Genomic DNA, 22371 nt, shown 5'->3' with positions numbered 1-22371 from the left:
ACATTTTCGACTAATGAGTTTTTTTTATTTTATTTTGAATTTTAATGAATAATATATAATTTGAGATAGATATATAATGAGAACGATAAATATTTTGGGACAGATGAAATAGTACGTAACAAAACTTATAATCACCTATGACTATGGTAAATTAGTGGCTCGCAAATTGCTTAGATTGAGTATTTTTTTTTTCTTCCATTACAATCTTCAATTCATATTATTTACTCATCTTTTAAAAAAATTCACAGTTTTTAAATAGATAGGAATACTATTTAATAGTTTTAATTGTATGAATAGATGTCTGAGTACATTTTATCTCTCTTAAATTCTCACTTACTGAATACTCTCCAAATGATCAATATGTTAACAAAAGCTTAATACATAGTTAATTTTTTAAACTTGTTATGATATTTTATTTAGACATTCAAATTATACATATTCTAATTGAATATCTCAACTTCTACGAGAGTATTCTAATGAGACACTTTTGTCTATTAAATAGTTAAGTTAACCAAATAAAACATGTCATTTAGGTATCTAACATTGAACTGATTATAGCATTTCTAAAAAAGACATTTTGTGATAGGAATACAAGATAGGGAAAAGAGTAGAAAATTCATGAACTCATTATGTCAATATATGTGTTTTACAACTCCTTTTGATACTCTCATAATGTCCATTTATGACCTCATTTATTGATTTTGGAAGTTTATGTAAGAGTTAGTGTTTCAATTAATTTTGAAACAAAATTCATCCGTTAAAAGTTTTGAAATAACAAAATAATGATGTGAGTTGTGACATTCTTTTTTGTTTTAATTCTACGTTATAGGATTTTGAAAGAGGCTTTTTAATTCTACGTTATGAATTTTTTTAAAGATAAGTTTTATTTTCAATTCATGAACCTATAATAAATTCTATTTAATTAAAAGTCTTTTTCTTGTAAAACTTTTGTCCTATAAATTGAGTTTCTTTTGGTTGAAAAGATGAGCATTCAAACAAAACTGCTTTCCCATGAAAAAACACTTGTGAGCATTAATCAAAAGGTGAAATCACCAATTCAAGAATAGAAGAGCAACATTCTTGAATGCTACTTGTTTTGTGACTTAGTTGAATTCCGAAGATAGAGTTGTTATTTATTCTTCCGATTGCTTGTGGGAGAGACTCCAACTATCTTCAAGAAACGTATTAACGTGCCTCTAAGACAAGCAAGTTTTGTTTTAGATTCCTTGTAATTTTATCATTCTTGTTCATTTGTTCTAATAATTTGAAGATAGTTGTCTCTATGGCATCCACATCAATAACAAACAGTGTTCCAAATTTGCCTAATTCTAATTTTGAAATATTTGATGGCAAAGACTTTCCTAGATGGCGTGGAAAGATGAAATTCTTTTTAAGACGATTAAAATTGGCATATGTTCTTGAGAAACCTTGTCCTGAGGCTCCTAGTTTCGAGGTAGCAACAGACGAGGCTACTTTAATTAAAGAACAAATTGCCAAATGGTAAGATGATGATTACTTATGCAAGAATTATATTCTTGGAGGAATGTACAATAAATATTATGATCAATATTATATTAAGTGCAAATTTGCTAAGGAGATTTGGGATACTCTTAAAGCTATTCATTTAGCAGAAGAGGCAAGTTCAAAGAAATTTCTTGTTTCAAATTATAAGGAGTTCAAAATGGTTGATGACAAGTCAATCACTGCACAAGTATAAGAAGTTTTTCAGCTTATAGCTAATAAAATTGCTTTATCTAAAATTGCTCTTGATGAAAACTTTCATGTTGGTGCGATTGTTTCAAAACTTCCTCCATCTTGGAAAGAGTATAGAAGCAAACTTTTACACAAAAAAAAAGATTTGACTCTTGAACAATTATTGCAACACTTGCAAATTGAACATGAGACACGATATCGTGATAATAACATCTTGAAGGAACCCATCATGAAAGCTCATGTTATTGAAGAAAAAGTGATTAAGAAGGAACCTGCCAACAATAAATTTTTAGGCAAATAAGAGTAAAAATTTCAAGCGTATTAATTCTAATTCTAAATCGAATGAATGTTATAATTGTCATAATATTGGTCACTATGCACGTGATTGTAAAATTCTTAGAGTTGAAAAGAAGAAAGAAAAGGCAAATAACAATATAAAAAATGAACTGGTGGCTAAGGTCACAGAAGCATTTGTAGCGGGAGATCAAGTGGATTGGTGGATAAATACTGGTGCAACTCGTCATATATCAGGTAATCGAAATTCTTCCACGACCTATGAATTAGTGATGGGCGATAAAGTTTTGCATATGGGAAACTCATCCTCTGCTAAGGTTGTGGGAAAAGGAACTGTTGAACTGAAATTCACTTCCGGAGAGATGATCACATTGATAGACGTATTGCATGTTCCTGATATTCGAAAGAACTTGGTGTCATGTACGCTTCTTTTGAAGCATGGTTTTAGAATAATTTTTGAGGCAGATAAAATTATTTTGTCTAAACAAGACATGTTTGTTGGAAAAAGGTTATGCTACAAATGGAATGTTTAAACTCAATATTGAAAATGAACATATTTCTACTTATGTTGTGGAGTCTCTAGATTTATGGCATGAACGTCTTGATTATGAAAATTTTAGATCCATTCAACTTATGGTGAAAAATGGATTAATTAAAGACTGTGGAAAGGATCATGTTGATAAGTGTATTACTTGTAGTAAATGTAAAATAACAAAGAAACCTTTTAAGTCTGTATCCACACCGTTGGAGTTAATCCACACTGATATTTGTGAGATGAATTGTTTATCATGTCATGAAAAGAGATATTTTATCACTTTCATTGATGATTACTCAAGGTATACATATGTCTTTCCATTAAAAAGAAAAGTGAGGCATTTGAGACTTTCAAAACGTATAAAGCATAAGTTGAAAATAAATTGAGTTTGAAGATTAAATCAATTAGATCTGACAGAGGTGGAGAATATTTAAAATCAGATTTTAATTTTTTTTTGTGAAAAAGAAGGCATTGAGAAACAATTGACTATGTCTTTTACACCACAACAAAATGGTGTAGCAGCAAGAAAAAAAATAGAACTTTCATTGAAATGGTTAACTCTATGCTTAATGGATCTGGTATCACTGAAAAATTGTGGACTGAAGCCTTATTTTCTGCGTGTCATATTTTGAATCGAATTCCTTCCAAGAAACACAATTCATCTCCGTATGAACTTTGGAAGAATCGAAAGTCAAATATAAATTATTTTAAAGTATGGGATTGTTTGGCTCATGTTAAATTACCAGATCAATATTTAACTAAAATTGGCTATAGAGGAGTAGATTGTGTATTTATTGGTTATTCACAAACCAATAAGGCTTATAGATTTTTGAACCTTGAGACCCCAAGCCCTCACACAATTATTGAATCGTTGGATGCTAACATTTTTTAGCATATATTTCCTAAGAAAAAAGAATTTTTGGAACAAGATACAAGTTCTTCTATATTTCCTCTTAAAAGAAAAATAGTTGAGCCTTTGGAAGAAAGTCAATCAAGACGTAGTTCAAGATCAACCAAACCAAGAGACTTTGGACCTAATTTTCAACTATATTTAGTTGAAAAGGATCTTGAAAGTTATACTAAAGCAATGTCTTCACATGATGCTTCTTTCTGGCGTGAAGCTATTGATGATGAAATGCACTCTATTATGTCAAATAATACATGAATTTTATCAGGCCTCCCTCCTGGATGTAAGTCTATTGGTTGTAGATGGATCTTTAAAAAGAAATTAAAATCTGATGGTACCTTAGATAAGTACAAAGCTCGCTTGGTAGCAAAATGTTTTACTCAATTGATGTATATTGATACATTTGCACATGTAGCTCGAATGACTTCTATTCGACTCGTGATTGCTCTAGCCGCAATTCATAGTCTGATAATACATCAGATGGATGTGAAGACTGCATTTCTGAATGGAGATCTAGATGAAGAGGTTTACATGAAATAACCAGAAGGATTTGTCGTTCCTGGTCAAGAACACAAAGTTTGTAAGCTTCTTATATCTCTTTATGGATTAAAACAAGCTCCAAAACAATGAAATGAGAAATTTAGAAGAGTAATGATTTCTAATGGCTATTCAATCAATGGTGGTGATATTTGCATATTTACCAAATTTCAGGACAAATTTCAGGAAAAATCTAGTGTTATAATGTCTTTATGTAGATGATATGTTGATCTTTGGAGTTGATATTGAAAGAGTCAAAGAAACAAAATCGTTTTTAGCTTTTCAATTTGAAATGAAAGATCTTGGAGAAACTGATGTAATTTTGGGGATTGAAATCATGAGATCATCGAATGGCTTGACTCTTACTCAATCAAGTTATATTAAGAAAGTTCTAAAGAGAATTGGTCACTTTGACGACAAACCTGCTCCTACACTATTTGATCCTAGCATCAAACCAATGCGGAACTCTAGTGATGTTCTTGATCAACTGATATATTCCCAGATTATTGGGAGTCTTATGTATGCCATACATTGTACCAGGCCGAATATTAATTACGCAGTAGGAACTTTGAGCAAGTTTACTAGTAATCCTGGAATTGAACATTAGAATGCCTTAATTCGTGTTTTATGATATCTGAAGGGCACAATTAATGTTGGCCTACATTATTCTACATTTCTAGTTGTTCTTGAAGGTTATAGCGATGCTACTTTAAATTCTGATCCGAATGACTCTAAATCTATTACTGCTTGAATTTTCACTTTGGCTGGAGTATCGATCTCTTGGAAATCAAAGAAGCAGACATGTATTACTCACTCAACCATGGAGTCAAAATTTATAGATATGTCTTCTGCTGGAGAAAAAGTTGATTGGCTGCGATTGATGTTGATAGATATTCCTTTCTGGAGTAAGCCAGTACCACCTTTAACTATTTATTGTGATAATCAAGCTGCTATATTTCGGGCTTCAAGTGATTGCTACAATGGCAAGTCGAGACAAGTTCTTCTCAAACATAATCATGTGAGAAGATTATTGGAGGAAGACGTGATATCGCTTCAATATGTGAAATCCAGGTTTAATTTAGCGGATCCTTTGTTTAAAGGGTTAGGCAAAGAGTTAGTGGTGGAAACTTGTAATGGGATGGGAATAAAGCCTATTGTAAATTAATTGTACTTTATGGTAACCCTACCTAATGATATAATCTTGTGCTCAAAGGAAAAAACAAGTAAAGTTACAATTGTGAAGCACATCAATTTCAAAATAAAATGAAATAAGCAGATGTACATGATTGAGATTCTTTTCTCTAAATAAATTTATAAGACCGATCTCGGTTGGAGTTAGTAAGAAAACTCTTGATAAATTTTTTCGATATTCCTACTGAAGAGAAGGATGAGATTATATTATCTTAATAAGCCTATGAATCGATTTCGATTGGAGTGTGTAGGAATACTCTTGATAGATTTACCGATACTTTGTTGTAAAGGAGGATGAGATTAATTTCTCTTAATGAAGTTCATAGACTATTTGGTCGGAGTATGCAAAGTTCCTCTTGATGAATTCACCGCACTAAGTGCAAAGTGGAGGCCGCTTCAATAAGATTTTAACAAGGAAATCTTAAAGCACTTGGTTAAAAGGATTCAGGACACATGACCGTTAGGTGTCAAAGGATTTTGATTTTCACCAGAACATAGTGATATGCGTGGAGTATTTTTCTATTTCATTCAATGAACCACTTAGTTCAAGATTCGTTCACTAAGTAGTCAATGATTTAGAAAGTCTTCACGAGCTAATGGTTCAAGTCCAAAAGACACCATTATTGATGCATGTTGCTAGATTAATGTCTCAAAATATTTTTTGAATCTTTCAAAGATAAAATAAAATAAAATCTTGAAACAAGTGGGGGGTTGTAAGAGTTAATTTTGAAACAAAACTCATCCATTAAAAGTTTTGAAATAACAAAATAATGAATGTGAGTTGTAACATTCTTTTTTGTTTTAATTCTACGTTATGAATTTTTTGAAAGATAAGTTTTATTTTCAATTCATGAACCTATAATAAATTCTATTTAATTAGAAGTCTTTTTCTTATAAAACTTTTGTCCTATAAATTGAGTTTCTTTTGGTTGAAAAGATAAGCATTCAAACAAAACTATTTTCCCTTGAAAAAACATTGTGAGACATTAATCAAAAGGTGAAATCACCAATTCAAGAATAAAAGAGCAACATTCTTGAACGCTACTTGTTTTGTGGCTTAGTTGAATCCTGAAGATAGAGTTGTTATTTATTCTTCCGATTGCTCGTGGGAGAGACTCCAACTATCTTCAAGAAACGTATTAATGTGCCTATAAGCCAAGCAAGTTTTGTTTTGGATTCCTTGTATTTTTTTCATTCTTGTTCATTTGTTCTAACAATTTAATCACCGCATTTTTCAAACAAGTTCTCACTCTGTTTGTCTTTCATGAACAAAGTTATCTGATATTTGTTGTTGATAGAAGGTGATAAACATCTTGAGAATTAGCCATGGTACACAAAAATTGATCCAAACATCACGATTCACGTTCATACAAAAAAAAAGAACCATGACCTCGAAAGTCTAGTCATAGAAGTACCACTAGATAGAGAGTGAGTTACTACTTCATTGGATGTTTGGGGGGAGGAAATTCATCTTCAAATTTTCCCTTCCTTTTAATGTTTTTTTTATTTTAACTTTCCTTGTTTATTTTATCGATCACAATGATGTGAATCGAATTCGTTGTATTTAGTATACAACCTCATACAAGATGATGTGTTGAAAAGTTTATAGACATATATTTTGAAATAATTTAACTTTAGACTATTTATTTTTTATCGATCCTTAATTAATAACAAGCATTCATAGCCATAAAAATATTATCTATGACATGTTCAAGATATGTAATAAGTTTCAAAACATTTTTTCGTCTAAACTTTATAACTAGTCAAGCACCTCCAGATAAGATAAAGAGAAAATTTCATGTACACTTAATATTATAGTGTTCATTACCTTTATAGATACCTTTATTTTGGATTACCAAAACTACCTTTATAGATCCCTTTGATAATTCAATTCCTATTTTTATTCATAATTATATGGGAAATAAAAATTTTATTTTCCTTCTTTTGCTACTCACAAATCACCTAAGATTGAATCCATTTGTGAATTCAATTCCTAATTTTATGCATAATTATATGGGATATTCCATTTCTTCTTTCCTTCTTTTGCTACTGATCACATTAATCTTTCTTTCTAAAAAAATCATCTCTCAATGCATCAACAAAATTACTCCCTCCGTTCCTTTTTAGTTGTCATGCTACGCTTTTTGAAAGTCAATGTGACTAATTTTCAAAGTTAAATTAGATTACATTATTTTGGTATTTTAAACTAAAAAATTTAGATATTTAAAAACTATATGAAAAGTACTATAAATTGCAAAAAAAATTACATATCAATATGATGAAAAAATACATCGTAAAATGTTAGTCAAGTTCTTATTGTTTGACTCTAAAAAAAATAAACCATGACAACTAAAAGGGGACAGAAGAAGTATTTGTTTTCATGCTTCCAAAATCTACACAATGTTGTCTTAAACATATATTTGATATTTTTATACATGTCAAAAATATGTGAATGTACTATTGATATAGTAATAAATTTTGAGAATTTTCAATACATTAAGCATTTTAAAGTCCATATATTGGCCCAACCAAAATGGCCCAAACACTTGTCCTATGGTAACATTCCTATCCAATCATGCATAGGCCCAAAATGAACTAAAAGTAGCCATTGATACTTGTCTCTGTCTTATATTAGTTGATTTTTTTTTTTACATGTGTATTAAGAAGTCATAAATAAGAAGATAATTTTTACTTATTTACTTAAAACTTTGGAATTTTACGAACAAATGTAAATATTTTTAAAAAGAATTAATTGCAAGGGTAATATAGGAAAAAATAATTAATGCTTTCTTGAATTAGTAACGTGGACAACTAATATGGGACAACTGATGATCAACTAATATAGGACGGAGGAGTATAAATTTAGCTACTATATATTTGTATATCATCAAATAATATGATATATCTTAGTCTTCACAATACAGAAGGTGACAATAAAGGTGAAAACTAATTAGTGGATCTTGGTGATCAACAAAATAACATACCAAGCACTAATTTCATAAGGAAACCTTACATTGTAATTACAAAAGAGTGGTTATTGAACCCCGTTAATAATGAACTTTTATTTATGTATATATATGAGGTGCTGGTTGAAGTTGTTGCTTCACTGTTATTATCATCGCGTTAAACATATTATTTGATATTTGAAGTATTCAATGATTGATTATTATGAGATATTATCAACTATTGACTTATAGATTGTGATTAAATGTTAAACAATCGATGTATGTATAATATAAATAAATGTTACACACATTATGATTGAGGCCTCTAAATGCGCCAAACGTGTAAGTCATCAAAGTTATTTTATGTTTTAAAAAATGGCCATGCGGTGGGACGAGTCAAGCTGTTAAATGAATTATATTTTAATTTTTAGATCCATACTTTAGAAATGCTCGATATAAAACCTCCTTGTAAATTCTAGTGGAAGTATATGCATATTTGCATATAATTTTTCTTAACGGGGTAAAAAATTAAATAGGTGTCCTTAGAAAGGACATCTTGTATAAATTTTCGTGTTTTTAAGGGTGTCAACAAGGCCAGGCCGACCCATCTTAGAGCCAAGCTGAGCTGGATTGCCCTTAATGGGCCAAGTTGAGTGTCAGCTCAATTATTTAGGAAAGGGCATAGGAGTAATTTGCGTAAATAGACAAACAAAATACTACAAAGTTATTGTCTCATCATTTCTATCGCTTGTACTCCCTCGTTTCAATTAGTTTGGTCTATTTTGACGTTTAAAAAAGTAAAAAAAATGTTTAAAATGAATGTATCAAAATGCCCTTAAACATGCAAGTAAAAAGTTAAAATTAGAAAATTGCTAAAAAGGGAAAGTAAACCAAACAAACTAAAACAGATGGAGTATCATTTTTCGATTTTATTCATGATGAAATAAATACCATTACAACATCCAATACAACAATAAAGGAAAAAAGATGCTGAAAATCAGAAACTAGGAGAGAAGAGAGAAAAGCCAACCCCAAATATTAGGACTGAAAACATAGTTGATTCATTGAACAAGACATAAAAATTGGATCTTTTCTCTAAGTTTTCAAGCTACTGGTGTCTTCCTATTTGGCTTGAACACATTCTCAATGAGGGACTCCTTGATGGACTTCATTTCAGGGAATTCCTTGCTCAATTTCGAAGCATCGAGCTCATTGTTGCTTCGTGGAGCGACAATGACCTTTGCTTGCTCCTCGATTGTGAAGTTCTTCCAGTGGAAGCTTGGGTCAATATAGTCACGGTACATCTCCAGGATCTCGTTATGGCTAACAACTCCAGGATTTGTGAAGTTCCATATGCCAGTGAGGTTTCTCTTTGCCATCTCGATGGAAATAGGGAGAAGTTCATCCAAGATTGTCATCGAGTTTGGGATGTCTACTACCTTCTCATATCGAGTGATCTTGGTGATGAAGTTTCGGGGGTTGGTCAAGTCTGCGGAGATGGGCATTCTGACTCGTAGTGTACAGACGTTGTCGTAGTTTTTCAGCAATTCCTCCACCTGAAATGATCATCAGCCGAAGTAAGAATAACGTTGAATTGTTTTAATCACACTCCAAACATTAGGTATGCCCCAAACAGGTGTAATAGATGGCGGTGATTAAGATTGGAAACCTTCTTCCAGTATGGACAAGAGTTAAACTAACTACTTGGACAGCCTGGATCGAAAAGTTCCACGAATACCAAAGGAACGTTGTAGACCAAGATATATAACAATCTGAATGAAGCTCAATGACATAAGAAAGAATTAAACAAGACAAGAAAAACAAATATTGCAACATTACTGAACAATCTATCGTGAATCCGTAGTCAAGCTTTATTTACTTTGGAACTCAACTCTGCCTATTGAAACATATCATTCCTCTCAAAAACTCGGAACAATTTGCTGCACAAGCAATACTACATATCTTGGACGTAGATCACAATATCTCTAATCAAATCATTAACCATAAATATAACTAATCTAAGAACAAGTACGTTCATCACAACAAATACACACACATTCCATATAGGATCTCGCCCCTGCATTTATAATACTAAGCAAAAGCTCGTAATCATTTTAGTATGTATAACACACTCTACACTCAACGAAGAATCAACACCTACTTCTACTTCTCATATTCAACTACAACAACAACGCCTCAGTCCCAAACAAGTTGAAGTACGATTACATCAATCCTCACTACTACTACTACTACTAGTGTGTACACATTAGATCATCTCAATTCGAAAATAAGTTTAGTCGGCTATATGAATCCGCCACTATATCCATTCTGCTCCATTTCATTCCAATGCAAAACAATTCAATTAACTAGCTTAGTTCCAACAAGTTAGTATCGGATCCACATTAGATCACTAATTAACAAAAATCAACTAGTAATACAGAAAAAGTCATAGATCCATAAATGCATTAGCTAAACAGATCTCAAAAACACAATTAGATCAGAGAACATAAGTAATCAGTGAGTTAATTCTCACCATAGCTTTAGTCTTTGAATAGAAAGATCCGATGAAATTAGGAGTATCCTCTTCCTTGAATCCGATACCCGACCCTAATGTATGACCCGAATCGTATTCAAAAATACACCCAGTAGCATAGTTGATAAGGATCAACCCTTTCTCTCTACAAACATCAGCAAGCGTCAGCGTGCCGACCACATTAGCTCTGATGGTCTCCACCTTATGGGATTCACACCAGTCAACATTTGGCCGGCCGGTAACACCGGCGGCGTTGAACACATGGGTCGGTTTGACGGTGGTGAGGTCGGACTCTAAGGAGCTCCGATTCTCTAATCGACCCGACCCGTATTTGTATTCTATGCCTTGAGCTTCACAGAGCTTACCGAGTAAGCCACCAATCCAACCGGTTTTGCCATAGATCAAGAACTTGTATGGCTTATCTTGTGATGAACCATTAGCTGGGAAACCCATAATGGAAAGAGAAAGAGTAAATCTTGTAAGAGAAAGAGAAAAATGGTATTCGAAAACGAATGAAAGTGGTGAAGAAAATGAAGTATTTATATACACGGTTTATAGCAACAACAGGTGGATGGACGAAGCATAGACAGATCTAAAATAGGAAGTCACTACTAATATTGTATAATCGCTACGTTACAAAATAAATGTCACTTTAGTGAAAATGTTAAAAGAAGTGTCTGCTTAATTTTGATGGTTACTTAAAAAGTCTCATTTTATTTAACAATATATTTGGTGTTATTACATCATCTCTTTAATATTTTTTTATCGTTTGTCTTTATTTGTTATTTAATAATCATATTACCATGTCTGTTTATAGTAGAATACATTTTTTTGAAGATTTATTATTTAAATTATTGATATGTAGAATTATGTTACGACAGAGAACGATACAAGCTATCTGAATATTATATTCATTAAAGCAATACAATATATGAAACAACACGTAACAACCATTATTTTGCTTCTCAAAAGTCAATTTAACTAATTTTCAAAACTATTTTAGATTAGATTGATTCGATAATTTGAAATTCAAATCTAGATATTCAAAATCTTAATTCTATGCGGATGATTGATAATTACTAACGACATCTAAGAGTATAATCTAATAGTCAAGTTGAAAATTATGAAGTCTTGTGTTCAAATTCATGTATAGTATTGTTTTTTTGACACTATAATTATTACTTATCAATCCTCATTTATATGATATATTTTTTAGTCCGTTTAAAAATAAAATAACACATTTTTATATTTAGTAGAGTAATTTTAACTTAATAATGTTCATTCTATCCTTAATTTGTAAAATAATATATAAATTTCTAAATTATATAAGTAGACGTAAGAAATAAATAAATGCCAAGATTGTATTAATGAAAAATTTAGGCGGTCACTCAAAAATTTGGATTTAACGTGGGAAGGAGTGATGTCTTTATTTGAACAATATATATGGGTGAGACATGAGAACAACTCATTGTGGAAATTATGAAGCTACCAAATGAGACAATATATTTATGTACTATTATCACTATGGCCCTAATAGATTTTTTATTTTATTTTATGTGTTTGAGTCCTATATTAAATTTATTTTGTTCAAATATTATAAGTAGTAATGGTCCATGTAAGTTTAATTCTTTTAAACTACTAATTTTAGTTTAACATTTCAGAAATCATTGTACATAGACATTATTTTTTATTTGTCTTGTTAATAACAACTCAATATATATGTATATTGTAACGATCCAAACCGTCATTATTTAGGAGAAATAAAAATTTGGGAAAATCTAGGCCATTGTCCCGTCAGAGCGGGGTAAGTTGACGCCAGAGCGGGATAGGCGAGGCAGAACGTAAATTACGAAAAATCCTATTTTCTACATCTTTCTAAAATACCTAAATAAATCGTAAAACACCCAGAAACCTCAGAAAAGTTGCTCTAAGCTTGGGAAGGAAGGAGAAAATTTCTAGGAGGATGGTGATATCTTGCGGATTCTTGGCCAAATTCCCGGAATCGAAGTCAAAAACTCCGTGCAATTGCTTGGCGCCCAGGTAGGCTAGGTTTTATGAATTGAGTAGTTTAAATATGTGCTCCCTGCGTAATATATGTAAATCAATGGTAAGGTTTATGTGTAGACCTTCGTACACCGAGTGAATTCCATGGGTAATTTCTAGAAATCAAGTAATTGGGTTTATATCTTGAGAAGAGAAACTGATTACTTGTTAGGGATTCTAGAATTGCTACTAGAATTGCTATCTCGGATAGAATTGTTTCAAGAATAAGGATATAAAGTCATAAATGTGCCTTTTTGGCATAGTCTGGTTGCAGGATTGGTGAGGTTTTATTAGGTAAAGACGAAGAAAATCTCCAGCAGCTTCTATTCTTCCTTCTGCATGGTGGGAGCTGTGTCTTTCAATTATCATGTCCAGTTGTACTCTTAGTAGCTCTTGTACCTGTTTAGACTAGATCCTTGGAAGTGTTAATTACTTTACAAGTCTTAACGAAATTGTTTTAAAAGTTTTTAATAAAGAATTTTGTTAGTACGTTATTTCCATTTATTTAATTTTCCACATGTTTTAAATGTTCGGTTATGAGGGTTCTCCTACTAAGGTAGTAGTATGTAGGTGCCCGCACGGCCCGGTGAGTTGGATCGTGACAAATAACTTCTATATAATATAGGCACACATATGCAAAAAGTTATAATCACTTTTTGTTATTGGAATAATTAATCCACATTTTTTTCCTTGTTATTTATAGTATCGTATTTTATAAGATATAAATGTTTATAAGAAATATATTATAGTAATATCATTATTTATTTTAATAAGAATTAATGCAATTTGATAAGACTTACGAAGACTTGAATAATTTAATTCTAAATTCTAAAATATTTCTACAGTTAAAAAATTGGGTTTTCTTTTAAGGGAAAATTATATAAAATAGCAAATTATTAATTCAAATTAAATGTTATAATCACAGTTTGATTTAATTGTAACCCGTAGCAAACTGTTGTCATTTCGCCTCTCTCCCTGAATTTCTCGCTCGCCACTCTTGTTTCTCGCTGGGCAGTCTCTCCTCGTCTCTCTCACTTTATACAAACACAAATGTATAAAATGTGTTTGTGTTTGTATAAAGCGAGAGAAAATTGTATATATACATATCTTCTCGTTCCCCTCTCTCCCAGATCTCGCTTGCCATTCTCCCAGATCTCGCTTGCCACTCTCACTCGCCTCTCTCACTTTATACAAACACAAATGTATAAATTGAGTTTGTGTTTGTATAAAGCGAGAGAAAATTGTATATACAAATACAAATACATATATTTTTGTCCTATACACTTAAGATTATACAAATACAGATCTTCCCTTGTCCAGTTTTCTTTTGTCTTTCTCTCTTTCTCGCTTTATACAAACACAGATTATACAATTGATTCTTTTGTATATGTAGATCGAAACAGATTATACAATTGCTTCTTTTGTATATGTATAGTGAAATATACATATTAATAGTCATATCAAACATAAAGTTTGTTATAGAGCGCAATTATGCAAACTATAGTTATAGATACAAATATGATTTTTATGTTTGCTATATGTGAAAGTAACAATATTTTTTCCTCAAACTTTAAAATCCTTGATTTATAGTTAACAAAAAACATACTCAACGAACATATAATACAATTAAAATGATCTTTTAAAGTTTAATTTTGAATTTTAATTCTCAAGTCGAGGGTCTATTAGAAATAATTTCTCTTTCTATGAAATAACAGTCAAATCTGTATATACTCTACTTTCTTCATATTCTATTTTGATGAATTATATTGAATATATTATTTGTTTAATTTTGAGTTCTAGCGTTGAAGATAGAAATTCTTAATAAAGAGTGATTTTTTTTTTTTTGCTTAATTGCACATGGTGCAAAGGCAGATTAGTATTGGATAATAAGTTTTGAATGCCTAAGGCATAAACCATTTTTCTTTTTATTGCTCGATATGATGTTTATATTATTTTTTTAATTTTGAAGAAGCTGGTTATTCAATAATTTAATATAGGACTAATGAATAATTTCTTAACAATAATTTAATATATTCAATATACGGTGACTCAATTAACTGTAATTATCTAATAAAATAATATTATTATTTTCTTTATGATTAAGAAAACAATTATGGGGATACTCATGTTAAGGTAAAATCTATTTCTAATGATAGTAGACCTTTTTAGTCTTTTTCAAATAAACAAAAAAAAATATTAGAAAATTAGTAATCGTAGAAGTTTTTAAAAAGAACTCAGTATATTTATTTTATAAATTTTAAATATCTGATTTTATATATTATTGCACAGATCTCCAAAGATTCCATTTTCTTTGAGGAATATTAAAAATTAGTTTTCTATTCTTGTTTCAACCAATCCCAAATGAACTTAAAATATATACCAACATGAGTCATAGTGCAGTGATGAAACTGCTCCACCAAAAACAAAAAAAATGCTCTGTTGGTGAAATACTACAAGCTCAATTTTGATCACTTTACTCATAAAGACTTTTCTTATCAATCGTTGTTGATTCAACAATAACAATATACTCGGTGTAAAAAAAACNCTATTCTTGTTTCAACCCCCAATGAACTTAAAATATATACCAACATGAGTCATAGTGCAGTAATGAAACTGCTCCACCAAAAACAAAAAAATGCTCTGTTGGTGAAATATTACAAGCTCAATTTTGATCACTTTACTCATAAAGACTTTTCTTATCAATCGTTGTCGATTCAAATATAACAACATACTCGGTGTAGGAAAAATCACTATTGAGTCAAAATTATCAAAATACAAAAACACCTTTTTTTCATTCTAGTTTATATATATACCAGCATGAGTTGTAGTGCAGTGGTGGAACTGCTCCACCTTAATCAGAGGTCTCAAATTTGAGCCTTACATATGGGGGAAATCCTGTTGGAGCATCAAAATGTGCATTCATGGTTTGCATTTGGTGCTTTGCCACATCTTGCGAGGAATAATGCGCCAAACATTTGAAGAGTTGACCACCCTTGGTGAAAATCCAATCTTTTACCTGTAAGGATATTATAAAGCCACTCTAATGAAAACAAAAAACAAAAAAAAATGCTCTGTTGATGAGATACTACAAGCTCATTTTTTATCACTTTACTAATAAAGACTTTTCTTTTCAATAGCTGTCGATTCAACAATAACATACTCGGTGTAGTTCCACAAGTGAGAAATCGCTCTCGAGTTAAAATCATCAAAATACAAAAACACCTTTTTTTTCATTCTAGTTTGTATAACCAACACTAGGCAAACACCAGTTCATTATGGTGCAGAAACAATATAAAAGAATCTCAGGCTGCAGAATGAGGATTCTTGAAAATCCCTTAGATCAGATGGTGAGATTTTCTTGAACACCGGTGAATGTACCTATTATCTTCCCTCCGATATCTGGAAAAGTTTCACAGCCAGGAAGTGACTTGACTTTCCCCGTTCGATCAACTTCAACAGGATACTTAAGAAGGTGGCCTTTCATTTCAGTTACTTCATCAGCCGCATATTGTAGCCAGTTGTGTTCACCAAATACTCTTATCCGTCTCACGCATTCAAGGCTCTCTGGATGCTCAAAGCATTGCTCTAGAGTTCCCGTGTGCTCTGCCCACAGTGACATCCTATATCCATATATCTGCAGTCGAGATGTAATAGCAACTGAGTCACACAATATAACTTCTTGGAACAAAATGCATTAAGAGGTTAAAAGGAGAAAATTACGACAATACAAGAAATGTTCCAAATTTACCTGCGCATGTGGTCCAGCATGTTTGTTGGCCCATGTATGATGAGGCTGATACGCGCCCATTGCAATTTCAGTATCCCTGGTGCCTTCCAGAGAACGTTGATTGATGTTTGCAGATCCCAATATGACATACTCATCGTCTACAATCATTCCTTTTGAGTGTACATAGATCATAAAACGACGACTTTTCTGAGTGAGTTCCTGAATAAGGATGAATTACATTTATAACAAAGATCAGAGCCTGATAATTATTGGAGAATGATGAAAAACAAGCTAGCATAGTCAGAAGAACAGTCGATTACCTGAGGTGTATTTGGCTTCGAACTTCTGACAACTGTAGTGATTCCATTTTCCGGAACCTCACGATTGCCAAGGCAGAAGAAAATCAAATAGTCCTGGGGTTCATATGTGTTTTCCAGTCCTACCTCTTGTAAAGCTTTGTAAATAGTATCATACATCATCTGCATGGTATTGTGCTGCAAATACAAACAACATAGGTTATGAAGTGCATAAAATATGCAGCAAAATCTGAATGCTACTCTAACATGCAATTAGGCCAAAAGATATCGAAGCACAGTAAACGGTATGTGTCAGCTGTTTAAGTTGGGTAAGAAACACTTGAAGGGACAAAGAACTAATTTGTCTTATGAGAAAAAAAAAGGACTAGTAATTTATAGAAGAAGAAATCAATAACATCATATATCAGATTACTACAATCACATTTTGCATGACGAAGACTATGTCACAGAAACTATGGACTAGAATATACCTGCCAAAAAAGTATTCTCTGAGTAGCAGTACTGGTTGGATTACCCTCTGGCCACATAGGAAGAACTATATATGCTGCAAACCTCTCATTTGCTCGTATTTTGTTGGCAATTTTTAGAGCAATTTCCATTGGTATCAAGTTATTTGCACCTAGAGATAGAAAGAAGATTTACAATCACTATATAGTAATTCTTTACTTTCACATACGTCGTGATGAACGATAAAAAGAGAACTTTGACTTCACAATTGCCATACAAGAAGTGGGTTTGACTTCAGCAGTTCAAGTATAACGATGAGTGGGGCAGTGAACAAGATACGGAACAATTACACAAATCTTTTTTCACATGGACTGTCTAGTCACTTGTGATATTAGACTGATTTATGTGGAGAATATTCGAGAGAGATTGATTCATAGTTCATTAAAAGAATAAGAAATCTGTTTCCCCGTAAAAGTATTTGAGTCCTCACCTAAATTTTGGTAGTTACTCCAATTATAGGAAGATCCTAGGAAGTACTGATTCTCGATGTAGATGAAATGCTGGGCAGCTCGAATTGCCTTTACATAGGCAGTATGTATGCTCATGTCTATCAGCACATTCTTACCGCACACTAGGTTCTGTAACAGGATATGGTCAACACATTGGTTAGCTTATGATATACAGTTGGCATGTGTTTTATATATTGAAGCATTTAGAAGAAAAATCTTGCCATGTTAGTGGCTTCTTTGGGATCTTTGGGGAAACCTTTAACAGAGTTGGAGTCGATTGACCGGAAAATCTGCACGCGTAACAATGTTAGTCAGGGGAAATCAAAAGGCAACTTAACAAGCAATGCTAGATTCAACTCCTAAGTACCTGGACGTGCCATGTATCTGCATCATCTTCTCTTAGGCAAGGGACATCAGCAATTCCCAAAATATCAGGAATCCTGTCAAGTTTGAGTAATGCATCATCATGTGAAGCTTTCATCTTTTGAAGTCCATGGCGCTTTGAAGCCTTCAACCAGCGCTCCTCAAAGTTACTTAGGACATCATATGCAGCAGGCCCCTCGATCCGACTATGCAAATCATGCCAAGGTTCTCTAGGACAACCAGTAGTAGGGCCCTGCCAAAGTTCAAGAAAAGATACACGTAACAAACAGATCAGGATGACAAAGATCAAATTTCAATTGCTTGTTATAAGAAGCTATCCAACCAAGTGCCTAGATAACAACTAAATTTTGTGACTTGACTTCTTTGAGCATCACTAAACCTTTTCCAGAGGGAGTTGCAACGTTATCTGATTGCATCTTTCAGCAGAACCTCCACTTCTATATCATTAAGGCAATAACTAGAGGATTAACAAAACTGTGGATCATACAATAAGTTCCCAAGTTTAGGTGTTTGAGACCTAAGTTACTATTTTCTCATGGGAAGAGAGAAGGCTATAATTTATATGTGGAATCCCAAGAGACATGTCCTTTAAGAACATTTAATGAAATAAGGCCATAAAGTAACTATCCGAGGAATGGTCAGTAATAGAAGTGTTTGACCTACCAAATGGAATAAGCCACATGTTAAGAAGCAAAAAACTTGGTGTATGACTGTATGTACTGAATTCTATAGAGAAAAAGACAACTATATCGAAAAGTCGCCACTTAATTAGTCACGCAAGCAGAAAGTTGAGTCAAAAGTAATGCATCATAGACATAATATATTCAAATATTACCGTGTAGTTAGGCTGATGAAAGTCATCCTTGTGCACATTTTGCAACGTTCTAAAGATATGGTGTGCTGGAGTATCATAACGCCCTTTGCACAAATCAAGTCCCCCAACAAAAGCCATAATCTTTCTCTGGTAATTACCAGCATCTGCATCCACTATTACAGTTTTCTGATGATGCGTGTATATTGTTTCAGTTTCCTGATGACAAAAATCAAAGTTGTTCAGTACCTAAGCCAATCTCAGGAGAGACTAAGTACTTCAGAAACAAATACACAGGCAAGAAGAAGAAGCTACACAATGGAATATACTCATTCAAGAAAATTCTCCATTTTCATGAGTAAATATAAGCTTCGGAAACTTCACCATTTACTGATCAATCTATATTACAGTGCCACGAGAACCGTGAGAATTGGAGACACAAGTACAACAGTTGCTAACATGATATGGTTGGGAAATACAAAAGTCCCAGAAATGGTAATTAAATACTGTATGCATAAGTCATAAGTCATAAGCGAACCTGCTTTTTGGCCCAGCTGTGTCCTTTTCCAGCAGAACGAGGACAAAGTAGCACTTGCACTGAAGAATGCTTAAAATAGCGACGAGTTTCTTCATCATTAGTTCCCATTATTCCTTCCTACATATCACAAAGAACTCATTAAGGCTTCTTTCATAGTACTGCTTCTAATTTTGTCATGTATAATAAAGCTACTGACTTAGAGTCAAAAGGATAATAATTTACAATATTTAAGGTTATACAATGAAAGTATGATTATCCTGTAGATAAATCTGCTCTAGTTGTGCATTCTTGACAGTACATAGAGTAAAAATTCATGCTACAAAGAAATACATGTTTATGAAACTCAACAACCCGAAATGTAGGTAGAATCTATGTTAGATTATACTAATTTAATTGCTCATTCCTTAATGGCATACGGATAAAAATTATTCAGCGATTTGATTCCCCCTTTATCAATTGACTGAGTTAAGTGTTCTATCTATGTTTCTCAAGTAAAGTTCAATTCTTTTTCTTTTGATTACCTAACTATTATTGCTCAACGAAAGCAAAAAAAGATATGATACTATGGTAAAAAAAACCAACAGAAAACTGTCTCTAGGTACTTACAGTACTTACAGTTTTGTATCCCAAAATGCTCTTAGAAGTAGGATCATCCCATATGAGCAGCAGTACTCTCACACCTTCCTGGGACTTCCTCTTGAGAATTTCCCCCAACATACTCTTCTCAGCATTGTCATTATCCCGAACAAGTGTAACTAGGTGGGTGACAGACCATCCTGTAATGTAAATCAACCGACGAGCTTGAGTGATTGCATCAAATATATCCTGCCAGCACTGTCCATGCTGATACTGCACTCTATTTTCAAGCCACAAGTTCGGGAGGCTGCCTTCAGGCACATGAGCATCCTGATAAAGTGTTACTTTGCCACCTCTTCTTAGAGGGAAGTAAGTCCCCGGCACGCCTTGATACTCATGATCTCCTCCCACACCACCATGATAAAGGGGTACCCTCTCCATTGGAGTGAATTGAATTGATAGAGTAAGTACAGCTCCCTCTTTACACGGCTTCCCACTACTATTAAGAACCGGAAATGTTCCCTCAATCATTGCACCAGAACATAGCTGCTCTACAGAAATTCCCACAGCACCAATAATTTGTGATCCTACAACATCATTATCTTTAACAACAAAGTGCACTTCTGATGCATAATGTGCCACTGGTACATAAAAATGCTGCATCCATACCGGATTTTCGCTATTGTTAATCACATAGGTCCTAGCAATTACAGCATCAGATACTGAAACTGTGACATAAGGATCACTAGTAATTTTAGGAGATCCTTCTTTTTTACTACCAAGTTTTGCCAATCCTCCCAACAAGTTATCCAATTTCTTATGAAATAAATCCATGTTTGGCAAATTCCTAGCCTCCCTCACCCAAATATCCAAGTTCCCATGCAACAACAATACCCTAAGTGATCCAGCAGATGTCTTAAATGGGACAACCTGGACCCCATGTTGTGAACTTCCAGACATAGATTCAGAATAAGAGAATTGAGCCATAAAAACAATCTTCTTTTAGAAAGTCAAAATTATATATATCAGCAAGGACAGAGCATCCACCAAAATAGGTAATCAGTCACAATCAATGTAAAGATCTCAACTTTAACTCAAATAACAACAACCACAGTCAAAAAAACAAATCTTGAAAACAGAAATTTCTCAAACAAAGAAAAAATTAACAGAATGGAGAAAAAAGATCAGCAAGAAAGCTTGACAAACCAAAATAACAAAACCCCAGATGGGAAATGATGAGCAAAAGTTGTACCAGAGGATATATAGACCAAAAAAGTTGAAATTGGAAAATGGGGTTTCGAAAAAAAATTGACTTGGTAAAAGGGCTGCTGAAACTGAAAGGAACTGAGAAAACAAAGGATACAAGAAGATGGAGTTGAACAAGTTGGACCAAGAAAGATCCTTTAGAGTTTGTATTAATTAATAATTAATCAAGTAGACCAAATTGAATATAGAGATAATCGTATTAAATTCATGCAATCCATTCTTTGGATTTAGTTTTGAAAAATTTGAACTTTTGAAAAGTTTGAAATTTAGGCATCCCATAAATTACAATTAGTACTAGTTAGTACATATTAAAGCTAAAAGTTACACTTTGTAATGAGATTCCAAAAGTGGGCTGCTAATTCAAAGAGAAAAAAGAGGTGTTTCTTAGAAGCTGCTTGCGTTAATACTCCGGCAGCCGTTAATGTTGTGCCGGCCGCCAGGAAGACAAATAGTTGGATGGATCAAAGAAATTGATTGAACTGAAAGGGATTTACTCTCTCCGTTCCTATTTAGTTGTCATTATTTTAGGTTTCACGCCCTTAAAAAACTAGGTAAATTTAACACTATATCCTTATTTAATATTTTCTGAATTCAAAAAATTTTAAATGAAAATTGACCAATGAACATAAATTAATTATTTAGTTTTTCTATGTTGAACAAATATATACTTTCAAAGGGTAAAATAAGTAGAATAGTGTCCTTATGCATTGATTTTGTAGAATGACAAATATTACGGATCATTATTTTCGATAAAGACGACATATAAATAGAAATGGAGGGAGCAAATCTCTTCCATAATTTTCCTAAAAGGAAAAAGTTTGGAACTCTATATTCTCTCTGCAGTTTTAATATTTTTCTTTCGTATTTGTATTAATTATCATATGTAGGTCAATTGACCAAATTGATATCATAAAAAAATTATAGTTTTTTTCCGTCTAATTTATCACTCATGATTTACAATTATAAGCTTTCATATTATGTTTTGATTCTTTTGAATTAGAATAAAACGAAAGGGTGGATATAATTGAACATCATCTAATCATTTTTTCACCATACAATTTGAATCATAAAATTTTATGATTTTCATTTGATTAACTT

The 22371-nt window shown here is 32.5% G+C and overlaps 2 protein-coding genes across 3 annotated transcripts; both read right to left on the bottom strand.

Annotated features, from left to right (window-relative positions):
* Positions 1–9019: 9019 nt before the first annotated feature.
* LOC125841920 (bifunctional dTDP-4-dehydrorhamnose 3,5-epimerase/dTDP-4-dehydrorhamnose reductase) lies at positions 9020–11231 on the bottom strand. Its single transcript, XM_049521112.1, has 2 exons — positions 10656–11231; positions 9020–9678 (listed from the first exon to the last, which is right to left on the bottom strand). Exons 1-2 carry the CDS (start codon positions 11106–11108, stop codon positions 9226–9228), a joined length of 906 nt encoding a protein of 301 aa, XP_049377069.1. The 5' UTR covers positions 11109–11231; the 3' UTR covers positions 9020–9225.
* Positions 11232–15996: 4765 nt separating this feature from the next.
* LOC125841367 (phospholipase D beta 1-like) lies at positions 15997–21406 on the bottom strand. Of its 2 annotated transcripts, none has more exons than XM_049520475.1 (10): positions 20038–21406; positions 19432–19548; positions 18918–19112; positions 18066–18314; positions 17920–17988; positions 17680–17827; positions 17213–17361; positions 16746–16919; positions 16447–16644; positions 15997–16332 (listed from the first exon to the last, which is right to left on the bottom strand). In XM_049520475.1, the coding sequence occupies exons 1-10, from the start codon at positions 20992–20994 to the stop codon at positions 16039–16041; spliced, it is 2550 nt and encodes an 849-aa protein (XP_049376432.1). In that variant the 5' UTR covers positions 20995–21406; the 3' UTR covers positions 15997–16038. The 2 variants fall into 2 exon arrangements, with proteins under 2 accessions (XP_049376432.1, XP_049376434.1); XM_049520477.1 differs by having other exon boundaries at positions 20047–21403.
* Positions 21407–22371: the final 965 nt, after the last annotated feature.

This window comes from Solanum stenotomum, chromosome 10 (genome assembly GCF_019186545.1).
Source record: "Solanum stenotomum isolate F172 chromosome 10, ASM1918654v1, whole genome shotgun sequence".
Taxonomy (NCBI): domain Eukaryota; kingdom Viridiplantae; phylum Streptophyta; class Magnoliopsida; order Solanales; family Solanaceae; genus Solanum; species Solanum stenotomum.
This window is presented reverse-complemented; position numbering and strand designations above follow the sequence as displayed.

Bases quoted from the DNA above. Each gene is read 5' to 3' on its own strand.
- LOC125841920 (XM_049521112.1), bottom strand. From the start codon at position 11,108: ATGGGTTTCCCAGCTAATGGTTCATCACAAGATAAGCCATACAAGTTC. The intron at 9,679-10,655 runs GTGAGAATTAAC...TGATCATTTCAG, and splicing joins ATTCAAAGACTAAAGCTATG to GTGGAGGAATTGCTGAAAAA.
- LOC125841367 (XM_049520475.1), bottom strand. From the start codon at position 20,994: ATGGCTCAATTCTCTTATTCTGAATCTATGTCTGGAAGTTCACAACAT. The intron at 19,113-19,431 runs GTTCGCTTATGA...TTTTGTCATCAG, and splicing joins ACAGCTGGGCCAAAAAGCAG to GAAACTGAAACAATATACAC. The intron at 16,920-17,212 runs GTATATTCTAGT...TTGTATTTGCAG, and splicing joins AGAGAATACTTTTTTGGCAG to CACAATACCATGCAGATGAT.